The 23,129-nt window shown below is 51.5% G+C and overlaps 9 protein-coding genes across 9 annotated transcripts; 5 read left to right on the forward strand and 4 right to left on the reverse strand.

Moving 5' to 3' along the window:
- Positions 1-38: 38 nt before the first annotated feature.
- Positions 39-1,622, forward strand: BZA70DRAFT_234816 (D-arabinono-1,4-lactone oxidase; the record flags this gene model as incomplete). The annotated part of the gene is made up of 1 exon (XM_064910313.1): positions 39-1,622. One exon carries the CDS (start codon positions 39-41, stop codon positions 1,620-1,622), a length of 1,584 nt encoding a protein of 527 aa, XP_064771145.1.
- Positions 1,623-1,956: 334 nt separating this feature from the next.
- BZA70DRAFT_272947 (NRDE-2, necessary for RNA interference-domain-containing protein) lies at positions 1,957-5,139 on the reverse strand. The gene is made up of 2 exons (XM_064911755.1): positions 5,018-5,139; positions 1,957-4,942 (listed from the first exon to the last, which is right to left on the reverse strand). The coding sequence occupies exons 1-2, from the start codon at positions 5,042-5,044 to the stop codon at positions 2,030-2,032; spliced, it is 2,940 nt and encodes a 979-aa protein (XP_064771146.1). The 5' UTR covers positions 5,045-5,139; the 3' UTR covers positions 1,957-2,029.
- A 34-nt stretch (positions 5,140-5,173) lies between these two features.
- On the forward strand, positions 5,174-6,458 carry BZA70DRAFT_35168 (uncharacterized protein). The gene is made up of 2 exons (XM_064915053.1): positions 5,174-6,186; positions 6,246-6,458. The coding sequence occupies exons 1-2, from the start codon at positions 5,347-5,349 to the stop codon at positions 6,423-6,425; spliced, it is 1,020 nt and encodes a 339-aa protein (XP_064771147.1). The 5' UTR covers positions 5,174-5,346; the 3' UTR covers positions 6,426-6,458.
- Positions 6,459-6,564: 106 nt separating this feature from the next.
- Positions 6,565-7,992, forward strand: BZA70DRAFT_272950 (tetrapyrrole methylase). The gene is made up of 4 exons (XM_064911756.1): positions 6,565-6,818; positions 6,888-7,012; positions 7,078-7,307; positions 7,384-7,992. Exons 1-4 carry the CDS (start codon positions 6,678-6,680, stop codon positions 7,791-7,793), a joined length of 906 nt encoding a protein of 301 aa, XP_064771148.1. The 5' UTR covers positions 6,565-6,677; the 3' UTR covers positions 7,794-7,992.
- Positions 7,993-8,184: 192 nt separating this feature from the next.
- Positions 8,185-10,263, forward strand: BZA70DRAFT_287438 (ER-golgi trafficking TRAPP I complex 85 kDa subunit-domain-containing protein; the record flags this gene model as incomplete). Its single annotated transcript, XM_064913953.1, has 2 exons — positions 8,185-9,381; positions 9,448-10,263. The coding sequence occupies 2 exons, from the start codon at positions 8,185-8,187 to the stop codon at positions 10,261-10,263; spliced, it is 2,013 nt and encodes a 670-aa protein (XP_064771149.1).
- A 64-nt stretch (positions 10,264-10,327) lies between these two features.
- On the reverse strand, positions 10,328-12,249 carry BZA70DRAFT_301350 (pyridoxal phosphate-dependent transferase; the record flags this gene model as incomplete). The annotated part of the gene is made up of 4 exons (XM_064914717.1): positions 10,328-10,693; positions 10,755-11,942; positions 12,003-12,034; positions 12,101-12,249. The coding sequence occupies 4 exons, from the start codon at positions 12,247-12,249 to the stop codon at positions 10,392-10,394; spliced, it is 1,671 nt and encodes a 556-aa protein (XP_064771150.1). The 3' UTR covers positions 10,328-10,391.
- A 3,161-nt stretch (positions 12,250-15,410) lies between these two features.
- Positions 15,411-17,919, forward strand: BZA70DRAFT_287440 (ketopantoate reductase PanE/ApbA C terminal-domain-containing protein; the record flags this gene model as incomplete). The annotated part of the gene is made up of 4 exons (XM_064913954.1): positions 15,411-15,444; positions 15,513-15,674; positions 15,745-16,535; positions 16,600-17,919. The coding sequence occupies 4 exons, from the start codon at positions 15,411-15,413 to the stop codon at positions 17,917-17,919; spliced, it is 2,307 nt and encodes a 768-aa protein (XP_064771151.1).
- A 1,089-nt stretch (positions 17,920-19,008) lies between these two features.
- BZA70DRAFT_272960 (uncharacterized protein) lies at positions 19,009-19,553 on the reverse strand. Its single transcript, XM_064911757.1, has 2 exons — positions 19,515-19,553; positions 19,009-19,350 (listed from the first exon to the last, which is right to left on the reverse strand). The coding sequence occupies exon 2, from the start codon at positions 19,291-19,293 to the stop codon at positions 19,084-19,086; it is 210 nt and encodes a 69-aa protein (XP_064771152.1). The 5' UTR covers positions 19,294-19,350; positions 19,515-19,553; the 3' UTR covers positions 19,009-19,083.
- Positions 19,554-20,182: 629 nt separating this feature from the next.
- Positions 20,183-23,048, reverse strand: BZA70DRAFT_37067 (uncharacterized protein). Its single transcript, XM_064915061.1, has 5 exons — positions 21,532-23,048; positions 21,261-21,471; positions 21,112-21,198; positions 20,631-21,054; positions 20,183-20,568 (listed from the first exon to the last, which is right to left on the reverse strand). The coding sequence occupies exons 1-5, from the start codon at positions 22,799-22,801 to the stop codon at positions 20,290-20,292; spliced, it is 2,271 nt and encodes a 756-aa protein (XP_064771153.1). The 5' UTR covers positions 22,802-23,048; the 3' UTR covers positions 20,183-20,289.
- Between the last annotated feature and the right edge of the window lie 81 nt (positions 23,049-23,129).

Genomic DNA, 23,129 nt, shown 5'->3' on the forward strand with positions numbered 1-23,129 from the left:
CTTCCAGAGCCCGTCTGCCTCCACTGGCTCCCGTTCAGATGGAGAACCACGTACATACAACCTGGGCCCGCACCTTCGAGTGCCGGCCGCGGCTCTACCACCAGCCGCCGACCATGGACGACCTCGTCGCCCTCGTCCACTCTGCCCGCGCGGCCGGCGTGTCGCTCACCGTCGTCGGATCCGGCCACTCGCCCTCCGACATCGCCATGGCTGCTCCCAACGACTGGCTGGTCAATCTCGACTCCCTCTGCTCCGTAGTATCCACTTTTCCTGTCACCGCGCAAAAGACTCCCGAGTACACCGACGTCCGAGTAGAGGCTGGAATTCGGGTTTACCAGCTCAACGCCGCGCTCGCCTTCCGCGGCCTCGCTCTCCAGAACCTGGGCTCAATTTCTGAGCAATCCGTCGCTGGACTCATCTCCACCGGTACCCATGGCTCGTCTGCTTTCCACGGCCCGCTGGCGCAGCAGGTCGTCGACATTACGCTGCTCACCGCCTCGGGCGATTTCCGCACCGTCTCCCCAACAACCGATCCGGATCTGTTCAAGGCGGCCTTGCTGTCGCTAGGCAAGCTTGGGATCGTCACCCACATCACTTTCCGCACAGTGCCGGCATTCAACATTCACTCTGTGCAGGAAATTATCGACTTTGACCGGCTGCTCGCCGACTGGCGCACGCTCTGGACTACTAAGGAGTTTGTACGTGTCTGGTGGTTCCCCTACTCGCGGAGATGCGTGCTATGGCGCGCCGAGAAGTCGGACCTTCCTCTTTCAAAGCCAAGGTTTTCGTTCTACGGTACCTGGCTAGGCCGCAAGCTTTACGAATCCCTTCTTTGGTTCGCCGTCAACGTTTTCCCTCCCGCAATGCCTGCTGTCGAGCGCTTCGTCTTCCGCCGACAGTACGGTGCCACACAGACTTACGGTACGCCTGGTGCTGCCGTCGACGAAGCCGTGCAGGGATCTGTCGATGGTCTCAACATGGACTGTCTCTTCAAGCAGTATGTCAACGAATGGGCCGTCCCTGCGCGCGACGGTGTCGAGATCCTCACTCGGGTTGACCAGCTCGTTGCGCAAGCCGCAAAAGATCACGATTATTACGTTCATGCTCCCATCGAGGTCCGTGTATCCAACTGCTCTACCCCTCCAGAGGACCAAATCCCCGACTCGCCTCTGGCTATCGTGAATGCGAACGGCGGCAAGGGCGCCATCCCCGGAAATTTCTCCCGCTCCCTGCTCGAGTATGCTCCGCGTGTCGACTATCCCGCGCCGGGCGAACCTATAACCGTTGACAACCTTACTCTATACATCAACGCTACAATGTATCGTCCGTTTGGTCGAGACCCGCCAATCGGCAAGTGGTACACCGAATTCGAAGGCGTCATGGTGCAGTACGGAGGTCGGCCTCACTGGGCCAAGAATTTCATCGGACCCGCTGGCATCTTGAGTGCTGAGGAGGAGAAGAAGCGGATAAAGAAAGATGGCGAGATGGTCGGAATCGCCGGTGTCTTTGAGAAATGGTATGGCGAGGATGGTAAAAAATTCAAGAGTATTCGACAGAAGCTCGATCCCAGTGGACTCTTCATCGGCGGACGCGAGTGGGCGGTGCGAAATGGTATCATCTAATTTTTTTACTCCTTCATTTGTTTGTCAATTTCGAATGTGTCGAGATCTCTCTCTTCTTTTTTTGTCAGCTCCAGGAGAAATTTGTTTGTACACTATTCGATCGCTTGTAAGATTATACGAAATAATAGACCCTAGATCTCTTTCTATTCGCCATCTCTGTCCTGTACATCTCCATCTTGTCCGTCGCTATCGTCTTCGTCGTTCTGCGGTAGATTTAGCGGTTGCTGAATACCGAATTCGTCTTCGGGAATCTCCACCCGAAGACGCAAGCTTCTTTCCATGAGAATATCGCGAACCCGTCGTAACTCCCCGTCGGGGATGGAATCGCGATTCTGGAATACTCGGATAATAACGTCTAGTAAATATTGTCAGTAAATCCATTTTCTGGACGCAGGTTCTGCTGTTCTCTAGAAGATACGCTTACCTCGCGACCAAGGGCAAGCGCTAATAGCTCTAAACCAAATAGTTTTGGCCTCCTCTTTGGTACCCGTCTCAAGCTTATGAGCAGCATAGTCCAACCATAACCCGACACAGCCTTTTCCAATCGCACTTTCAACCGCGCGTTCGAAAAGATTTGTCACGCCATGTACGCTCTTCAAACTGCGCTCGTACTCGACTGCAAAGCGCCACATTATCAGCGGAGCGGGATGTTGCTCGTCGTCCAGCGCTTCACTGATTACTCGGTGCACGTTGTTCTCGATTCTGTACTTGCTTTCGTTGTATGCAAACATTGATAGAAATTCGGCATTTTGGGGGTATAGCTTGATACATCTCGTGAGATGATCTCGCAGTGTTGAGACCTTGAATGTGGTGGCTCGAGACATGTCAAGCTTCACTAAACGCGCAACAAAGAGCATCAGCCGCTCATGTGCGGATGGCTCTTCAACTCGATCAATATACTCGCTGTACACTTTCAGCGGCAAATCCAAAGGCGTAGAGCTGCCGCGTGCCTCGGCATACAAGAGCATGAGTAGGCATTCTACAGCAGCTTCCGCAATCTCAAAGTTGTTTGACAGAAACGAGCGCTGTAGTATTTCAACAATCTTCATACGAGACTCTGATATGTCTTGCTGTGACGGATCGGCCTTCTTTTTCCCATCCGATACTCCCGAGAGAATTCCCAAGCATTGTAGCACGCAATCTTTTGTATTATGAAACAAAACCTCTGAAGCCCAGAAGCGATACAGAAGAATAGCCTCGTCTTTTTCGCCCATATAAGATACTGCGGTCTCATAGACGTAATTTGCTCGTTCAATGTTCTGCATTTGCCATTCTATATCGGCATAAGAGCACCACAGCGCGACACTATCCCGTCGTCGGCCTAGCACTTTTTTAGCTGCTTCCGAAGCGGTACTGCGATCGACGTGAACCTTCCATTCAAGGAAAAGGGACAGGAGCTCGTCGTCATCAATAACTCCCAGCAACGAGCTCACTATGCAGTCAACCAGTCTTTCGTCGTAAATCTTTTCGAACCGTCCGGGGAGTTCAAAATCGGCTATAGGTATCCTCTCATCCCAACGGTCTAGAAATGGCATGAACCCAGATTTCTTGACATTGCACCCCAAAAACTTCAAGCATGCCCACACCAAATTGTCTTTAGCTTTCTTTCCACGGAATACATACATGAAGGGAGATATATCGGCATATAATATAACCGAGTAAGGATCGCAAAGCTCATTCAGAGTTGTAGTCCGCTGTGGCATGAAGCATTTTGAGGCCTCGATTTCTTCTGAGAGCCAATCAGCCGTCTCTGTCGATGTGCTTATCGTCCTGGCATAATCGCCTATACGAAGCTCTTCTCCAGCCCAAAAGGAGCTCAGCCAAGCAAGTCTGTCTGCAACATCCGGTGCTAGAAAATTGAGTTGCAATAGGCCTTGGATAATAGCTGTGCTGTGCTCGACATACCCCGCTTCGAAAATAAACTTGCAAGTCCTGAATATAGCATGCATCAGGCTTTCTTCGATCTCCTCAAGATCTCGCTGCCTCTGAATCTGAGATCGAATACTGTCTATCACTTCGATGATCTTTGCAAGAACAGCGTCGTATTCAAAAGTTGCCGAGTCTCGCATGATGAATTCGATCCAGGCCTGCAAGAGCTCAAAGTTTGTAGGATGTTTCCCAACTATCTCCTTCCACTTTTTGCCCGCAGAAAACTTCCCATTCACGCTCTCATACATGTCCAGATACCGAAGAGTGAGCCTAGTGTTGCCAGGGTTGACCGCAATAGCCTTTTCAAAGACCGAAAGTCCGATTTCAACTCGTACGACCGTAGATGCCTTCTTGTTTTCTGATGCGGAGGTTGTCATCATCTCGGACGCCAGAGCGAACCATAGCGAGACGTCATGGGGTGAGTGGTCTACTGCCTTGGAGAGCTCGATGACTTTGCTGTTTGACGCGGCGTGCGTTTCGAGGCCGTCTTCAGACGAGAGATCGTTATTTTCTTCTTCGCTGGCTTCCTTTTTGAGAGAGCCAACAAATGACTCAATGCCTGTATATTCCTGTGCTGACTTGGTAGCACTAGTCAAGGGTATAAACTCAGTGTCATCCTGAAATTGATCTGCTACCGCGTTCCGTTTTTCCACCTTAACATGCTTCGGCTCGCGATCTAGCCTCCAGACGGTTGATGAATCGTTGATTTCACTATCTCGTGGTGCCTCTAAAACCTCCACCCCTCCGTAACCCTCTCGAGCTTCGGTTACTTGCTGCTCGGCTATCCAAAACTGACGTCCCAGTCCCAAGATTCTGCCATGACCAAATCTGTAGTATTTCGGGCGCTTGTACGGTCTCTCGTACACCAGGTTGTCCTTGTGATCCTTCAAGTCGACTTTGAACAGCTGAAAGTCACGAGTTGCGTAGGATATTGTCGGAAGCAATTTGGCCGATACTATGAAGTTTCCCTTCTCAGTCTCACGGATCCAGGCCTCGGTGGTCCAATGCGTTTCTGCAGTGGTTTCCTCATGCTGAACTGTAGTCGCGAGCTGCTGCTGCTTGTCTTGAGATTTAGCGATCGGTGACTTCCTTCGCTCAATGTGTCTAGAAGAGCTTATGTGGTCAGAAGCACTCCGCTCAGACCGCTTCGAGTTCGTCCGATCATGCTGGTGCTCTGCGCGGCTGGACGGCTGTCTATGACGGTGGTCCGTATGCTCATGAGCTCTGTGATGTCTCGAATGCGATCCTGAGGTCTTCGAGGACGAAGAAGAGGGGTGCGAGCTGTGGTGATGACTGTGGTGTTTGCGGCGATGGTGACGGCCTGAAGTGGTGTCTGCGTTGGCGAGGGCCGGTGGCTTGAAGCTAGAGAATTTGGGGACAGTGGGGGCCGCCTGGCAGGAATATCAGGGATCGAGGTTAGCTATGGACGAGCGCGAAGAGATCAACAGATGAGGATGAGAACGCACAGGTGCCTCGTCGTCGTCATCCGACATGAGCAAACAGCGGAAGAGCAGAAAGGCAAGCCGCAGAAAGATGAAGCTCAGTGTGGGGGAGAAGAGAGAATGCTGGTCTGGTTAGCTGGGAGAATGAAATCCGGAGTTGAGTCCGACCCCGGCCAAGTTCGCGCGTTCTGGTCAATTTGGGATGAAACGTCTTTGGAATCATCGGCGACGCGTTTTGAGGATCACCAACGTTGATTGATCGCCGTTCGTAACCAAGGCACGAGATTTGTATCAGATTCTATTTCAGAGTGAAGTCTCAACCTGTTTGGTAGTGTCGGTATCCAGATCCAGTCATGGCGGAGTCTCTGTTTAAGCTGCAGAAATATCCGCACGAATATCCGACCACTATATACGATGTTCCTCCCGATGCTGCGACCGAAGAATGCGGAATGATCTTCTTAATACCGGGGAATCCCGGTCTACCAGAATACTACGTTCCTTTTCTCTCTCAGGCCCGAGAAGGCTTGCCGGGTTGGCGCATTGTTTGCGTCTCGCAAGCAGGTTACGATACCGTGGCTACTGCCGGTGCAGCACGGTCGTCGGATCAGAAATACTACGGTCTAGAGCAGCAGACGCAACACAAGGTGGAGGTTCTGACCTCCCTACTTCAGAAATACAGCTACTTCTCGACCGTCGATCTTGTGAACAAGAAACAGGTGGTAGTCGTCGGTCACAGTATAGGCTGCTGGATGATTCAGCGCATGCTAGCGAAACTTGCGAAACAGCAGATTCCAGCACCGATCACCCTCGCAGTCCTCCTATTCCCCACAATCAGAGACTTGGCACAAAGCAGTAGCGGAATGGCGTTGAAAACCATTTCGTCATATGTACCACGGCTAGCCGATTTTGTCTCGATCTTCACATTCTACGCTGCAAAATATCTCCCATCCTCGGCCCTTCACACTATAATCAAGCTCGCGATGAGGAACCCGCCGGAGCATGCCTTGCATGCCACCACCCAGCTGGTCGGCTCTCCTGCCGTTGTTTGGCAGTCTATCAGTCTGGGCATTGAAGAAATGGGCATTCACGGAGAACGCGATGATATGGCTGAGTTCTTTTGGGATGGCCCTTGGGGAACATTACATAGCGAGAGTAGCAAGCAAGGACGGATTGTTGCGTATTTTGCCGAGAGCGTGAGTTCTACAGTTCTGTGTTGTCTTTATGAAAAAGTTGAAAGCTAACTGGTTTCTAGGATCATTGGGTTGCAGATCGTACCAGGGCGGAGATTTTGGAGGCACACGCGAAGAGGGAGAATGTTTCGTTCAACATCTCGACGGCGGAAGAGAACTGCAAGCATGCGTTCTGCGTCAAAGATAGTGATGTTATGGCCAAGCGACTGGTGGATTGGGTGACCGAGCTTGATGGACATTGAGTGTTTATATGAATAAGATAGACAAATATAGATCTGTATATCAAAAGATCGGTTTAGATGTGCAGCAGATACAGACGATATCCGCTGCTATCAACAAGCTTTTCAGGGGTTACCATCTCTGCCCATTTAACATCCTCCCCGGAACGCTCGTTACCCTGCTCAAAATCAAAATTTATTCTCTCTGGCCGATAGCCTGTTTCTTTTACCAGATTTCATACCGCGCCTCTATCTAATTGCTGATTTAAGTACAAGATGGTTTTATATTTTATTGGGCTTGGGTTGTCGTCTCCTGAGGATATCTCCGTCCGCGGACTGAAGGCGGTTCAGAAATGCGAGCGGGTGTATCTGGAAGCGTACACTAGCATTCTGATGGCTGCCTCGAAAGAAGATCTTGTACGTATCGACTGATTTCCCGTTGTTCTGAGTTGTATACTGATCTTTTTGGTTTTTTGTGGCTTGTAGGAGCAGTTGTATGGTCGGGAAGTTATACTGGCAGACAGAGAGCTGGTCGAGAGCGGGAGCGAACAGATACTAGAGAATGCTCAGAACGTTGACGTTGCGTTTCTGGTAGTCGGAGATCCATTTGGGTGAGTCTGATTTCTCCTCTATATATTTCGCATTACAGATTAAATATGCTGACCGGTTCCCCCAGAGCGACAACACATACCGATCTCATAATTCGAGCGCGCGAGCTCGGCATTCCAGTCGAGACAATCCACAACGCCTCTGTGATGAACGCGGTGGGTGCTTGTGGATTACAGCTGTACAACTTCGGACAGACGGTTTCGCTTGTGTTTTTTATGGATAATTGGAAGCCTAGCAGTTTCTATGATCGGATAAAGGAGAATCGTGATATTGGCTTGCATACTCTTGTGCTTCTTGGTTAGTTATTTCTTGATTCCTAAATGTGTATACATTGTAAATACGTCTTACTAACTGCCGATTTTTCTGTCTATAGATATCAAGGTCAAGGAGCAGAGCTTTGAGAACATGGCGCGAGGAAGAAAGATCTACGAGCCACCACGCTACATGAACATCGAAACCGCAGCCTCCCAGCTCCTCGAGATCGAGGACATGCGCCAGCAATCGGCCTACACGCGCGACACTCCCTGCGTCTCAATTTCCCGTCTGGGTTCGCCGCAGCAGAAGTTTGTGGCCGGGACTCTGGCAGATATGGCCGAGCTTGAGAGCGGAGAGCCGCTGCATTCGTTGGTGATTTTGGGACACCGAACGCATGAGATGGAAGTTGAGTATTTGCTGGAGTTTGCAGAGGATAAGGAGGCTTTTAAGGTTGCGGTTAATAAGGAGGTTGAGGCCGCTCGACTTGCTCAGATCGCTGCTGCCGAGGAGGAAGAGGATGACGATTAGATTTTAGTTCTGTAATATATGGTGAATTGATTTGGATTTGGTTTACCTTAGTATGTTTATACAACAGAGACTTCTGTGTAATTTTCTCTTTCTATTAATGTAAATTATACCTACGAGCAATCCATATGTATGCTCCTAACAGTGGAAATGATTCTATCGTTGGTAGATATTGGTGATCTGTTGCGCGATGCGGCGGCCGCTGCTCCAATGCTGAGGCTTTACAACATCCAAATTCAATGTGATTTCATCTCCATCAACTCTCCTGCCCCTCCTCTCCGCTCCGCACCACCAACAATCCACCGCCGGTGTGCACGCAGGTCACAACAATCACCAGGGGCATTGATGCACTGATAGAGATTACCCATTCCAGAAAACAAAAGCATGCGATAATATGGCCTCAAGCTCGCCGCACTCGTCCCCGGACGGCCGAGGCTTCCTCACGACCCCTCCTCATTCCTCCGCCTCGCCCTCGCCGTCGCTTTCTCTCTCGTTCTCGTCGCTCTTGGGCGGCGGCAGCGCAAACAATTCATCTTCCGGCCCGCTTTCGCCAAACAACGCGGCCTCGCCGTCGCATCTGTCGGTAGTTGCGTCGCTGATTGCGCAGTCGTTCGCGCCGCGCATCGCGGTTTTCGCTTCCGATGACGCAAACGAGTTCGCGCGCGACATGGGCTTCGACTCCTTGCTCGAGCTCCTGCGCCCGTTTGGCGATAAAGTCAAGGGACCGGTAGTGGTCCGGGATTCGCAGGGGATAACCTCCACACTCGAAGACTTTGGGATTCGCTTTGTGTCGTCGAATTTCGCAGCCAAGGCAATGTTTGCGGCATCGCTGCCACAGCAGGGCACAGGATCCGGTCCCTCGTCATCGTCCCAGAGTACACCGACATCGTCACCTACAAAGACCCGTGCGCGCAGCAACAGTAAAGCAGCCCAGATGGCAGCCCAAGCGTCGGCGTGCTTCGACATCTACGATCTCGACCGCGTGCTTTCGCTGTACCTGGCTCAATCGCCACGGTTTTTCTCCCCCACAACATCCTTTTCGCCCGCGGCTATGCACGACGCGATCTACCACCGCTGCTTGAAACGGCTACTTGCCACGCCGCCGATTTCCGCGCACGAGACGTTTGCGCACCCGGTTGCGTCCGTGATTGCGATCTCGTCGCGGAATCCGCAGCCGATCGAGACGTTGTCGATGCTGTACAAGACCGGGAACGACACGCCGGTACCAAATTACATGAGTAAAGATTATCTTCGTTACTACATCCTGATCCACGACGAGGACCACAGCGAGATCGAGAAGTCGATTGCGCTGTTTGAGCGCATGAAGCGGCATTTCGGGCTGCATTGCCACATGATCCGGATGCATTCGTCAAAGGTCGAGTTGAACGCGACAGAAGAACCGATACAAGCCGTGCCGCATTCTGAGTGGATATCGGCTGCGGAAGAGGTCGAGTTGCTGCAGAATACCGAGCGGAAGGAACGGTATATTAGAGCGGAGGATGCTTCGAACCTTCAGGCGTTTGTCAGAGAGATGACTGTTCAGAGCCTGATTCCTTTTATGGAGCGGTGCGTAAACACATGGAACGATCAGGTGCGTGATAATTCTTTATCTATGATGTTTGCATTTACCATCTTGCTAATAAATACACCGAAACAGATCGCGTCAAGTAGGCGTGGCCTCACAGGCCGGTTCTTTTCCGCCTCACGTCGCTTTCTGGGCACAAACAGTCGTGCAGCAGGAGCAGGCGCGTCAGCAGGTGCGTCGGGCAACTACGACCCTGTGACGTCCTCGTACGGGTTCATGACTGCCGAGGCGCAGATGCGGAAACTCGCAGACTACGCGGTCATGCTGCGCGACTGGCGCCTGGCGCAGTCGACGTACGATATCCTGCGCAAAGACTTTCTGAACGATAAAGCGTGGAAGTACCATGCCGGCGCGCAGGAGATGGCTGCGACTAGTTTGATCCTGAGCGGGACGCCGCTGTCGTCAAAGACGAGGATGGAGACTCTCGAGCCGATGCTGGATTCGGCTACATACTCGTACACCTCGCGGTGTAATCAGCCCACCTACGCGCTGCGGACGATCCTGATGGCGTCCGAATTACTACGCTCGCGGGGCGGGGGCGCTGCGGACGACGCCGCGCGCTGGCTCATGAAAGCTATTTCAGAGAAGCTGATGGGCAATCTTGCGCATGCGCTGATAATCGAGCGCGTGAGTGCGTGCTACGCCATCAGACGGGGCATGGGGTCACAGGGCTGGGGCAGTCGGCGCCGGAAGGCGGCGTTTTGGCAGCTTGTGGCGGCGAAGGAGTGGATCGGGCTCGATAAGAAGCCGCATGCGCTCGAGTGTTTGGAGGAGGCGGGAGAGTGTGCATATTACGGGCTGCCGTGGACGGAGGTGCCTGGGTCGCTGATGTATGAGCTCCGGGAGAGCGCGCAGTCGATGGTCATGTATGACAGTGGGAAGGACTGATGTGCTCTTTAGATCAGTGACAAAAACAGGTTTTACTATAAGAACAATCACTACTGACTGCTACCCACTCGTAAAATTTTAATTACATTTTCGTACAATACACCATACTTTTATAGACACAGACTCAGCTAGCAAACACCTTTGAAGTGACCATGCTTATGCTTGCGCGGCTCCTCATTGAGGTTAATCTGACTCGTATGCTCCGAAAGCGCACCAAGACTCGTAGCTCTGCGCGAAAGCGTGGTGAGCTTCTGCACGGCGTTGAGGGGATGGGCGGGCGAATGCATGTCGTCGGCGTCGCCGTTGATCAGGGACTCTGCGATGCTGATGATGTCTTCGCAGAGCTTGCTGAGAAGGTCGGCGGTCATGGACTCGCGAACGACGACGCGGAGGATTTCAACCTCTTCTTCGTCGGGTGGGAGGGGGTAGTCTGCATGATGAGATTGTTAGAAGCTTGTCACGGGGTTGAGTAGAAATATGAGAGAGCGTACTGGGAATGATGTATCCTTTCACACGCAACAGCGTGGCCATGCTGGACTGCTTAGCATGGGGAAAGTTCTTCAAGATCTCGTCCTTGAATCTCCAGGCAACGACAGGAAGACCGGCATTGTAAGACTCGGGATCATCATCAAGATCGGCTTCGGCGCCCTTGGAGGTCTCGGGTGAGAACGTGTGGACGCCTTTCGGCCGGTGGATCTCGGACAAGCATACAAATAGACCCGAGTCCTCGAGCACTTCAGACAAGAGTCTTGCGTTCGAAAGAGAGTTTCGCTGGATGCGTGCGTAGCCGTCGTAGCCCAGGTGGAGGAAGTTGAAGTACTGCTGAATGACCTGGTGTCCTGGGCGCGAGAAGTTGAGCGTGAAGGACTGCTCGACGCCTCCGAGGTATTTCAGCTCAAAGACAAGGTGCTTGGGAAGATACTCCTCCGATCGCCAGATGATCCATCCCAGACCGGCAGTCACGAGGCCGAACTTGTGGCCGGAGGTGTTGATGCTGTGCACGCGCTTGAGGCGGAAGTCCCATTTCACGTTCGGGTGACAGAACGGCGCGACAAAGCCACCGGAGGCGCCGTCGATGTGGATCGGGATATCGAGACCGGTGCGATCCTGGAGGTCGTCGAGCATTTTGCTGATCTGCTCGACGGGCTCGTAGTGGCCGGTGTAGGTTGATCCGAGGATGATGAAGATACCAATTGTATTTTCGTCGATCTGGTCGAGGATCTTGGTGGGATCAATGCAGTGGTTGCTCTCCTTGCTGACGGGGATCAGACGCGCCTCGACGTCGAAATACCGAGCGAATTTCTCCAGCGCGACTTGAGCGTTGGCACCCATGAGGATGTTGGGCTGCGAGGCGTCCTTGCCTTCAGCACGTCGCTTCTCCTGCCATCTGCGCTTCATGGCGAGACCTCCGAGATGAATTGCCTCCGAAGAACCGGTGGTCGCGGAACCAACGGGTTTCTCCTGGGGCGACGCGTTCCAGAGGCTGCCGAGGATATTGATGCAGCGAGAGTGGATCTCCATGAGTGCCGGGTACTCGTCATTGTCCGCGAGGTTCTTGGTCAGGTTCTCGACGGTGAGACGCTCGGACTCGGTTTCGATGTAGGTGCCGACGAACGAGGCCAGGTTGAGATTGGGCTTTCCGTCAAGGTCGAGATCATCGCGGATGAGCTGGTAGGCGGCTATTGCAAAGAGTTAGCTGCAGATCTTGCATAATGAAAAATGAAAGTTGCATAAAGTACATTTCGCATCAACGCCGTTCTTCGGGATTTTACTATAGAACAAAAATTAGACGATAAAGAGCATTGAGGATAGTGATTGAATGATGAGAGGAGCCTACAATCTGGGAGCAGGCTCGACAGAGGTGTAGCGGTTGATGTAGGGCGAGATGACGTGTTTGGTATTCTTCGAAGCGGTGCCAACAGCGCCGCGCCGGCGCATGTGCTCCTCGATGAGGGATTCGGCGTCGATGTGTCTGCTCAAAGACATGATTTGCGGTCGTAGTGAGAGATCAAGAGGAGTGCAGGTCTGGGAATCGGGAAGCGGGGGAGATCAAGTAGTGAAAAAAAGATCGTCAGCGAGAAGTTCTTTGTTAAATCGCTCAGTGAGTTCGACGGGCGGGAGTTTAGGTGCCATGCGCGCGGATGATGTCACGATTGTCGTGGAGGTAACCCGGCTGCTGTCCGCGCCATTGTTTGCTACGTTGGAGGTGGAATGCTAGATAATCGGCGGAGAGACTGTGTTTTATTGTAGGAAAGTGTTGAGACGGTAGGATATGCTGTCGTGGTGGTTGCGGGCATTTTGCAGGCATCTTGGAGAGGTAGGGCACTGTGGGTGCAATTCACACGTGTAGCTAGCGAGATTCCCGCAGGATATATATATGTCCGCAGTCAACAGCCGTTTGATTCATTTCTGATCATCAAGCGCGTGCACCGGTCCTGGGCATTCACTGGAACACGGCATCAGGCGAGGCGATTGCCCGGCAACTAGCAGCTTGGCCGAGATATTCCGAATTGGGAGATCACTTCGCCCAGCTTGCGGTTCGCCTAGAATATTGAACTCAGACTGCATCGAGGTTGAAGTTGAAGCTTGGGGATATTTGTTGTTCATATAATACAGCTAATTGCAATATACTGCAGCTGTTTTCCATTAATTGAGCTGTAGAAGGGCTGAGACTACCTAATCGGCAGTGGGTGCCTAATCGGTGGGTCATCGATGATCTTGGGATTGGGTTGATGATCATGACGTACTCTCGATCATTTTGTTATGAGATGTGACAGCGTGAATCTTGGTCGCGGCTACGACGGAAGCTGAATTAATAGTCTTGTGTATGACTATAGAAGCAAGATGATTAGTGCTTGTATATTGAAGGGCAGTGAGTTGTCATGCGAAATGTGGGATATGATATAGCTGCGTGGATGAGGTGAGAGTTGTGTCATGACAACTGCGCGCAGTTCATAGTTACGGATGTCCGGCGTCGGAGTTGCTCGACGCAGACCCTGCAGAATCAACAGCGTCCTGCGACCAGCAGCAACATCGCAGAGAAGCACGGATCGGCGAGAAGCCCTTGGCAAGTGAGGAAGAGCAGACAACGGAGTTTTAGTCCGAGTCTCCGAGGTGTTGAAACTACCGAGCGCAGGCAGGCGATTACGAGTCATGTGACGTCATCTCGTTCAAGCTAGAGTTCCAACCAGGAGCGCCCGCAGCAGACTAAAACCAGGCACAGGGAGGCTGAGGAGGAGGACAACGTGAGCTGGTCCGAGTGGACGCGATTCGACAGGCAGGAAGAGCAGATGCGGGACATTTGAGTGTGGAGGAGGGCGAGTGCGCGCGGTGATGGCGATGGATCTGGTCAGCGCTGGTGTTCTCTCGGCATGCGAGCTGGCGGCTTTGCTGCTGCCTGCTGCATGTCTTATCACGAAGTGCCCCGCACCCGGTCAGCAACTCGGCCTGTTTCCGAGCTCATGAAGACGAGAACAGCTGCTGGATGCAAACACAATTGCATCTTCCAAAGAAGCAGCAACACGCGATGCTCAATCTCGGAGTACGCGCTGTTTCAGTCCGGATGACTAACACCTTACCCAACCCTCCCGCAATCAAGCTCTCCATATTAAGACTACCCAATTATGCAGATCACACTCTATAAATAGTATGCCGAATCGGGAGAGGCGCTGCCCAAAGCGGGAAGAGTCTGACGCGTGTACGCCGCACTATGGCTGTGCAGGGCGGGCACCAGCCACTGACATCGGATCGGCCCAGACGGAAGGGGCTGGAGTATCGACGTCCGCGAGCGAAGGAGGCAGCCAAGTGCGTCCGCCGGCCAGGCGCCCTGCTCGCCGTCGCGGGCTGCCGGAGACGGGCTCGAGGCCTGCGAGGGAGCAGCGTCGTGTACGGAAACGTCAGCAGCGCTGCGGGTAGGCGCATTAGTGGCGTGCGAGCTCTTTTTGTGTTTGTGTTTTGCTTCTTCTCGTAGTCGTCGTAGCTTCGCAGTCGGACAAGACCCTGCTTGACTGGCGCCTTCTTCGCCCGCAACGAAAACTCTGCCCGCTCCTCCTCCTCTTCTCTCTCGCCGCCTTTTTCTTACCCAGTCCCTCTCCCATCCCCGTTCGTCCCTCTTCCTCATCATCCGCTGCTTCCTCGGGCTAAGGTTCCCGCCTCTCTGTTCAGGTCTGTTCGCCCTGTTCCGCTCCTCTCCTTACCTCCTCCGCCCGTCCGCTCGCCTGCTTCTCGGTCCCTCAGCCCCTCCTCCGACGCCCTCTTCCTATCTCGCACATCCACTACATCTCTCGCGCCGTCCTCCTCTTCCTACTCTCCGCTTCCACCGACCTCCCCATCCCAGCTTCTTCGCGCACGGAAACTCCTGGTCTCGTGCTGCTACGTGTCTTTGTTCGTCACCCGCGCCGCGCCCTCACTTATCTCTCCTGCACAACAAAGAACTGCACCCAAACACACACACAAACGATACCGACAAGCAGAGCACACAGCAGCTCTCCTCATTCACCAACTCATATTAACATCTACAAGCAGAACCCCTCACCCCCGCGGCCTCCTACCTCTTTCGCGTTCAGCCCGCATGCTGTGCTGGCCTGCGTACATTCACTTATTCGCCCATCCCCCCTCCCTCTCCTTTACCCCGTCTCCTCTCAACTAGAGACTCTGTAAGTCATTCTCCTATTTTACTGCTATTATTCCTATTATTATCTATTTTTTTTGCCTCTCCTGTCCTCCTGAGCTGGTCAAAGAACGTCGGACGCGCGGCATTTGTTAAGGCGAGCTGCATTTTTTTCCTCGGCGCGGCGCTCTCAAATTTCGCTCACAAATCTGCCCTCAGCCTTCTTTTGGCTGAGGCGCCCCTTCCCTTTTCGCTGCACTCCGCTCTCTCAACTCACATCGACAACGACGTTTCAGGATCTTTGCTTGCGTCTCTCTTCGCCTGCCGTTCCCGTCCCTTATTCAGTCCCGTGCCGCAGCCTTCTCTTCCGCCTTGCCCAACAACAATTGCTACCAGAAGATTTAATTTCTGCGGCTGCGTCCGCCCTTCTTGGCCGGCTCTCTCTTATATTGAAGATCAGCAGAACTCGTGCTAACCCTGCGTGCTGAAGCTTGATTTTTGTATATTCCTCCTCCACATCTCATTTTAATCCCACATAATGGTCGACAGCAGCCGATTAAAGGTCCTGTCAGGTACGTTCTTCCCTTTCTAGACTTGAGTCAGCCAGAGCAGGCGCTAATCATACCTCTACTATTAATAGTTGGCAGCAACTCCATCTCTGCATTCCTCTCCTGGAGACTCACTGCCAGCAATGCCGCCGACGTGTCGCTCATTTGGAAATCTCATTATGAAATCGTCATGAACTATGGTATTGCCTTCAAGTCGCAGCAACTTGGTCCCGGCAGACTCCGTCCTTTCCAAGGTTCGTGTTTTGTTTATTTTCTACCGCCGCCTTCTGCACACCAGCCCAGACACTAACTTGCTGATTTTAGTCTCAAAATCTATCGACGACGTCAGAGTTCCCGAAGGCGGTTTCGATTACATTCTCCTCTGCGTCAAAGCCCTTCCAGATGTTTACGACCTTGGATCCGTCATCGAAAGAGTGGTCACTCCAGGCCACACATGCATCGTCGTCAACACAAGCACTGGCATCGGTATCGAATCGTACCTCGAGTCTGCCTTCAAGGAAAACGTCATTCTCTCGCTCGTGTGCGACTCGAAAGTTTCGCAAATCGGACCTGCAGAGTTCGAGCAGAGCGGCACCGACGCAGCCCAGTACTGGATTGGTTGCTGCACAAAGACGCAACCGACAGATCCTACGACGATCGACGACATGGCTGATTCGCTAGCGCTGACGCTCGAAGCCGGAGTTGTAAAGTGCGCCGTGTCGAAGAACATCCGTCAGCAGCAGTGGGAGAAGTCGATCGGTCCTATTGCATTGCATTCACTATCAGTAATCATGGAGGAACCCAACCTCTCTTCTCTTATCCTCATGCCTCGCATGCGCGCAAACATTGCCGCCGTCATTGACGAACTCATCTTGATTGCCAGGTCACAACGATGCTCATTCGACAGCAATTTTGCTCGTCGCGTTCTTGAGACGACGGCTGCCAACCCCAAGCCTTCGATGATGTACCAGGATTATCTCGCCAAGCGACCTATGGAAGTCGAGGTCATGGTGGGCAATCCTCTCAAAATCGCCGACGACATGGGCCTGAAGGTTCCGCGCCTTGAGATGGTCTACCTCACACTTTCCCGTCTTAACGAAATCAACCAATCAAGAGTGAGCTACATTTCATTTTCTGTATATTTTTTTTGCATCGGCTTGCTAACAATCTGAAAAACAGGGCGCTATGGCCACACCCATCATTCCCGCTGTTCCTTCCCGTCAGCCATCCAACATGAGCTTAGCCGCTGCGGCGCGACGCGCACCTGTTCAGAACGGTACACAGGCGGCCCCTCCTCGTCGACCTGCATCTTCGCAAAACGGACATGTTTCTCGGAAATCGATTTCTCGACGCAGTTCGATGGAAGGCCTCGAGGAGTTTTCTGATGTCGTCGCATACAGCAGTACGCTTCCTTCTCCTGTGAACAACGGCAGCGAATTTGCTGCGCCTGGAAAGGGTAAACTTGCCGGATCGCCGTCGTTGCAGGACTTGACGTTGCGCGAGCGAGAGATGGAACTTCGACAACGGGAGATTGCTATCCGTGAGCAGGAGTACGCGATGCAGCAGCGTCAAAGAGGCATGCGCCCTTCGATGACACCTGGCGGAATCCCCAACCGTGCGCCATATGCTGGCGGTGACTACTTCAGTGGACCAGCGCAGCCTCCTGTGGAAGTTGACATGGTTGCGTACACCTCGCAGCGAAACAGACGCACTAGCAATGTTGGTGGGCGGACGAAGAATGAGTCGATGACCAATGGCGGTGGTGGAGTGAGTGGTGCGTTCCAGCGCCTGATGCGATCCGGCCGAAAGCAGAGCATGACGCCGGATCAAAGCTCGGTGGGCGTGGACTACTACGATTCTCTGACGTCGTCCGTTGCCGACTACACGTCTGACCGCTACCATGAGGTCGACAGTCGCGTGCTGGCCGACAGCCGTGCGAATTCGATGTCGTCGAACGCACCCCGTCCGTCGCTGTACCACCACTCACAGTCCTTACCGATTATGTCGCCACAGATGGGACGTAGCTCCGCCATGCTCGACAGCGCGCCGCCGGCGCCGCCAAACAGTCGATTCAGATATGCATCCAACCCGCGTGCGATGCACCACCACCAGCAACAGCAGCAGTACATGCCGCCGCCAATGCAAGCCCGCAAGCTGAGCTCGCTTGTCGGACCTAGTCCGATGGACGCGATGATGACAGCTGCGTTCGGACAAGGCTCACCTTCTTCTTCGTCGTCGTCGTCGGTGCGTGGCGTTCCTCTGCCGCGCATGTCTGCCCCTCCGCCACCGCCGCAGCAGATGATGATGCGTCGGACTCCCGAGTCTACTTCACCCGAGGAGTCTGACTCTGAGCTCTACGCGGCCGCGGCGGCAGTCGGAGGCAAGGACCATGGTCGACGAAGGCGCAGCCTGACTGGCAGCGCTAGCGCCAGTGCGAGCACGAGCAACGACAATGGCAGCGGCAACAGCAGCTCCGCTAGCAGCCTCGAGCAGAAGTAAAAAGAGCGAAGATGACTATTTGTTTTTTTTTGTTTCTTTCTGCTTTTTGCTGATTTGCTGAGACGAGTTGCTAGGGGAGCTCTGGGAGTACTACTATGTGTGAGTTAGATTATAAAGATCAAGTTGGATTATTTGTTGTGTTTAATTACTGGTTGGTTGTAATTATTTTTCATTTTTCTGCTGTTTCCTTGTTTGAGAGAGTTTTGCGGGCCTAATGCTTAATTATTACTTCACCTGATTGTTGCCTTGCGTGGTCTTTTTCAGAGAAGTGAAGAGACCGACGGGAAAGTGTGAGAAAGCGAGAGAGAGAGAGAGAGAGAGAAGATGAAGAAAGACGCTCTTTGTGGGAGTGACAAGAGACGCTGAACATTGTGCTGTTTGGCGTGTTTGTCAGTTGCATGATACATTTTTTTTTCCTTGTTATAGACTTTCTTGTATCCAACGGTGAAAGGGAAAAGGTTCGAGAAAAGAGGTGCATGCATGCGTTTTTCTCCTGACCTTTTGATCGAAGAGGACCAAAAAACATTTGATGATTGGTTGAGTTGTTGATCGAGCGCGCTTGTTCTTTATTTTAATACTTGCTGTATTTTGTATCTTTGTCTCTACTTCTCTTATTCTTTTACCTCGTTCACCCGCGGCCTGTGTATTTTCCTCGACTGTTTTATTTTATTCGCACGCACACACTCTCATTCATATCTCTCGAGTCTTTGTTGGTTTTTGTGTTGTCTTTTCGTATGTGTACGCAAGCAGGGTCTCTTTCTACTTTTATCTTTTGTCGACCTTTTATTTTTTTTTCCTTGAGAAGGGCTTCAAAAAGCCGAGTTCAGATTCGGTATCATATTCATTTGTGTAATAATAGTAGCTATGCTTTCTCCTTTGCCTTTGTACAGTCTAAACTAAAAACAATACAGCAACTCCACAATGCACCACCAACAGCAACAAACAATACCCTTTGAAACACACTAAGAAAACACGGCAGAGCATAAAAGCAAAAAGGCCCGACCGAGATCGGATCCGCCGGGACGCCGACTTCCGGAAAAAGTATAAAAAAGCAGACCCTTTTTTTTTCCTCCTTCTCTGCGCCACAGCCACAGCCTCCAGCCACGCTCTTGGAACAGGTTCCTTGGTGTTTATAGTGTTCCCGTTTTTGCTGCTTTGGGCTGCTTATCCGCAAAGGTTAATCGAATAAGAAACAAAAACCCTAAATTCAAAAAATAAACAAAAATAAGGGAAAACTGGAAACTCTGATTGCCTAGCGCTGCGTGGCTTTAAAGCTAACTGTAAGAAGAAGAAGATGATGACTAAGGCGATAGCAGATAACCGTAAACAGGCGCCTGCTTCTGCTTCTTTGCTTCTTTCTGTACGTACGTGCATTTTTAAGGGTCTACGTACGCCTGCGAGATTGATTGCTCTCGTGTGATCTTGCGTATTCTACGCCTCAAGTCAGCAGAGGTCAACAGGTGTAAGGATAGCTGCGAATTCAATATATATAATATAGCAAGAAATAAATCAAGAAAAAACAGACAGCGATAATTATAAGATAGAAAAAGCAAAGAAAGATTAGCGTCAGATGCTATTTCCCGTTTTGGACTTACCCATCCCCTGTGGACTTACCCATCCCCTGATGTTTGACTGATGTTATACTCGCGCTCTCGGGCACTCAAAGCTCTTTCCCTGCAAGCGATGCCGACCGCGTCTTAGCAGCTAACGGTTAGATCACAGACTAGCGCAATAGCAAATATGTAGGGGATCAATCAGCCTACCCGGGTCCTTTTCCCTGATGCCTCTGCAGTCTTTGCAGGGGTCTGCTTGACAAACGTATGCTCATTAATTTAGACCTGGAAGAATGCAAACTCAAAGCAGCAGTTAACTGACCTTTCGCTTCTTCGCAGAGCCCTTTGCCGATCGCACTCGCACTTTCTGCACGGGCGGCGTCTGCAACTCAGACACGTTCATGTCCTCAATCAACGTCACAGAGAGCAGCATCGGATCGTCAAATACAGAATCTCGCACTTCAAACTCCTTGGTGGTATCATCAAGCACCGCAGCCAGCTCATCATTCGCGCTACCTTCTGGCTCGCGTATACCTTCAACTTCATCGTAGAACGAAGCAGAATGAAACCGTCTGCCTTCCTGGACTGCCTCCGTCGACACATCTCGCGGAATAAACCGGATCTCCGGGATATTCACAACCGGCCGACCTTCTTCAAGCTGCTGGATCCTTCTCGCCTTCTCCTCAAGCGCTGTCTTCAGCCTTTCTATCTCGGCCGCTTTCTCCTCCGTCTGTCGCGTCACTGTCACTACTGACTCTTGCAGCGCGCTCACCCTTGTCTCTGTCTTTGTTCGTAATTCTCTCTCGGCAGCCTATTATTAAAAAAGTAAAAGTCCGTTAAGTATTCTTCTCCAAGAAAAACTGCTGGGGTAAATAAACAAATATACCAAGTCCCGTTTGATTGCTTCGATGCTAGCCGTATGGGTTCTTCCCATCTCTGCCATCTGCTTGTCGTATCTAGACGTCAACGAATGGATAGCATTCTGCTTATCTAATTCGCATGCCATCGTAAGCTCTTTCGCATGCTGCTCCTGCTGTGTTAGTAAATGCTGGCACTCCTTGTGAGCCTGTGTATCGGACTTGGATCGAAGCTCATCCTGCCAAAATAAACTGTATTAGCAGAAACGACTCGTCATGTGCGTCAAGAAATAGTGCATACCTCAAGCTCTTCGATCTTCTCGCTGCTTTGTTTCATCTTTTCTTTCCATTCTGCTGATAGTTGAGAATAAGATTCGGCAGCTTTGTGTAATTCAGACAGCTCGTCTTCAAGCTTCAAGACAACTCCCTTATCCACCTTCTGAGCCAGCTCGTCAAGCGCCTTGCTGATCTCTTGCTCTAGATACAGAATCCGCGTATTCTTCTCTCTTCCTGCTGTCTCTTCCTCCGAAATCTTGCACTGAAGAGTCTTATTCCCGGCCTCCAGATTAGCGTTCAAGGTTTGAAGAGCACCGGCCTGCGAGATCATCTCGGAGATCTCCCGTCGAAGTATCTCCTGCAACTCGGTCATAGACGCCTCAATATGTGTTTTCTGAGACGAAGACAATGAGCTCAGCTTTGATATCGAGTCCCGGTTTGTAGTGATTCTGCACAAGAACACTCCTTAGCAATCGCTTAGTAATAATAATCAACAAGGCTCATACATATCCTGCATCTCGAGGTTAAGATCGTGGATGCTCTCCAACCGCAGAGTATAATCATGAAATCGAGTGTCCAAAAGGCCCTCAAATCTAATAATTCCACATGTCAGCTAAAACCCAAAACCGTCTAAACACTTAGACACCACCCATACTTTGTCAAGTCATCATTCACAGTCTGTAGCTTGCTCTCAATAGATCTGAGCGCCGTAGACTTTTCTGACTCGTGTTGCTCAACCAGTGCCTGACGCTCATTCTCTAGCTGATGAATCTTCTCTTCCAACGCAGACACCTTACTGCGCTCCTCAAGCAGCAATCCCGATTTCTCGTCAAACTTCGATTGAAGTAACTGGTAGGCCATCGATCCTGTAGAAGCAGATAAAGTCAGTAAATTACCATCTTTGTTTCACAGAAACCTATACATACTGCGATTCAGTTCCTTGTCCAGCTCCTGTAGCTGCATCGACACGTCCTCGTTCATCTCTTCCCGTTCAGTCAACCGACGACGGGAAAAGTTCACCTCACTTCTCAACTCTATGATACCCAGACGAGCAAGCTCGATATTTGCAGAGCACGCATCCATCGCACGCCGCAGCTCGTCTCTGTCCGCTCCAATGTCTCGTACTGTAGTCAAAAGACCTCGGCTTTTCTCCTTTAACGAAGCAAGCAAGGCTTTCGTAGACGACAGCTCAGATTGTGTAGCCGACAACTCATTCATCGTGCCTGATAATCTGTATTCCAGCTTGGTTTTTTCCTGCTGGAGCGAACTAAGCGCCCCCAGAATTGGGTCAAATGAATCGGAGCGTGGCATATTTTCCAAATGGGGGGAGTGAGAAACCCGGTTGATCTGAGACTTCAAAGCTTGCTGCGGCACCGATGGGGTCCCAGCGATCTTCTTAAAATACAATGTGCCTGCAGACTCCTCTTTCTTAACATTCGAGTGATTCGAGTAATCTGAGTATTTGGTCTCAGATTGTATAGGAGACTTTCCGAAGCCACTCTGGTCAAAATCCGAGTTCCTCAATGTATGAATCGAGGGAGGCGTATCATCGTCGTCAAGAAGGCTCGGTGGTCCCATCATTGATCGGTCTGCAACACTTGCTCCAGAAGACCTTTCCTCCTCTGAGCCAAAAGAGTTGTCCGCAGCATAAGCCTTCTTTGAACTGGTATGAAGAGATGCGCTGTTCCCGCTCGGGGCTTTCCCAGGAGCTTTCTGCTTCGAAGGCACCTTCGTCTTTAGCGCATTGGCGACAGGAGCTGTCTGCGCTGTGGCCCGCTTTGACTTGGAAGAGTCAGACGAGAAATAGTCGAGGTCAAAAAAATGAGCATCTGATTGCGAAGCGCTCCAATTGCTGTTCATGGCGTTTTTCGACTCTGGGGAATCTCCGACAGACGCTCGATTACCATCATCGTTCGACTCCTGCTTCAGTTTGAACGATGGGGCGCTGCGTGACATGGAAGATCTCGAATCCATAATCTTCAAGTCCAACGGTGAGTTGAGAACTGAGTTTTTTCTTTGCTTTGAAGTTGCTCTTTCAGTCTGTAGACTTGAAGGCGCAGATTTGCTAGCACTCAGTTCCTGAGGACTCCTACTTGGGGTTTGATTCACTCTCGGAACCATCCTGAAAATATTCAACGGTGGCGTCTCTTCAAGTGCTGGGCACTCTAAAAAAGATGCCTTTCCACTACCTGACATGTCTTGGAGCGACAACTTTGATTAAAAGGGAGCGTGTAGTCGTGAGTCTGTGTTGAAAATCACGGTTGCTAGGTAGACAACAGGTGCAATAGCAAGATAGCAACTGGTTATCGCAGAGATGAATCACGATTTCAGAGCAAAGTAGCAAATCTAAAAGCAAAGACTTGTCTAAACTGCTCAAAACTCGTCAGTATCCCTGATAGCAACGAAATGACGGTCGCGACCTGGAAGGAGACAGTAGCAGCGCGCGTCTATTGATGTTTGCAATGACGCACGGTCCGCCATCGCATCGCGTCAGTCACGTGCGTACCTTTCGTTTGTTGTTGCC

This window comes from Myxozyma melibiosi (assembly GCF_037950935.1).
Source record: "Myxozyma melibiosi strain Phaff 52-87 chromosome Unknown BZA70scaffold_1, whole genome shotgun sequence".
Taxonomy (NCBI): Eukaryota; Fungi; Ascomycota; class Lipomycetes; order Lipomycetales; family Lipomycetaceae; genus Myxozyma; species Myxozyma melibiosi.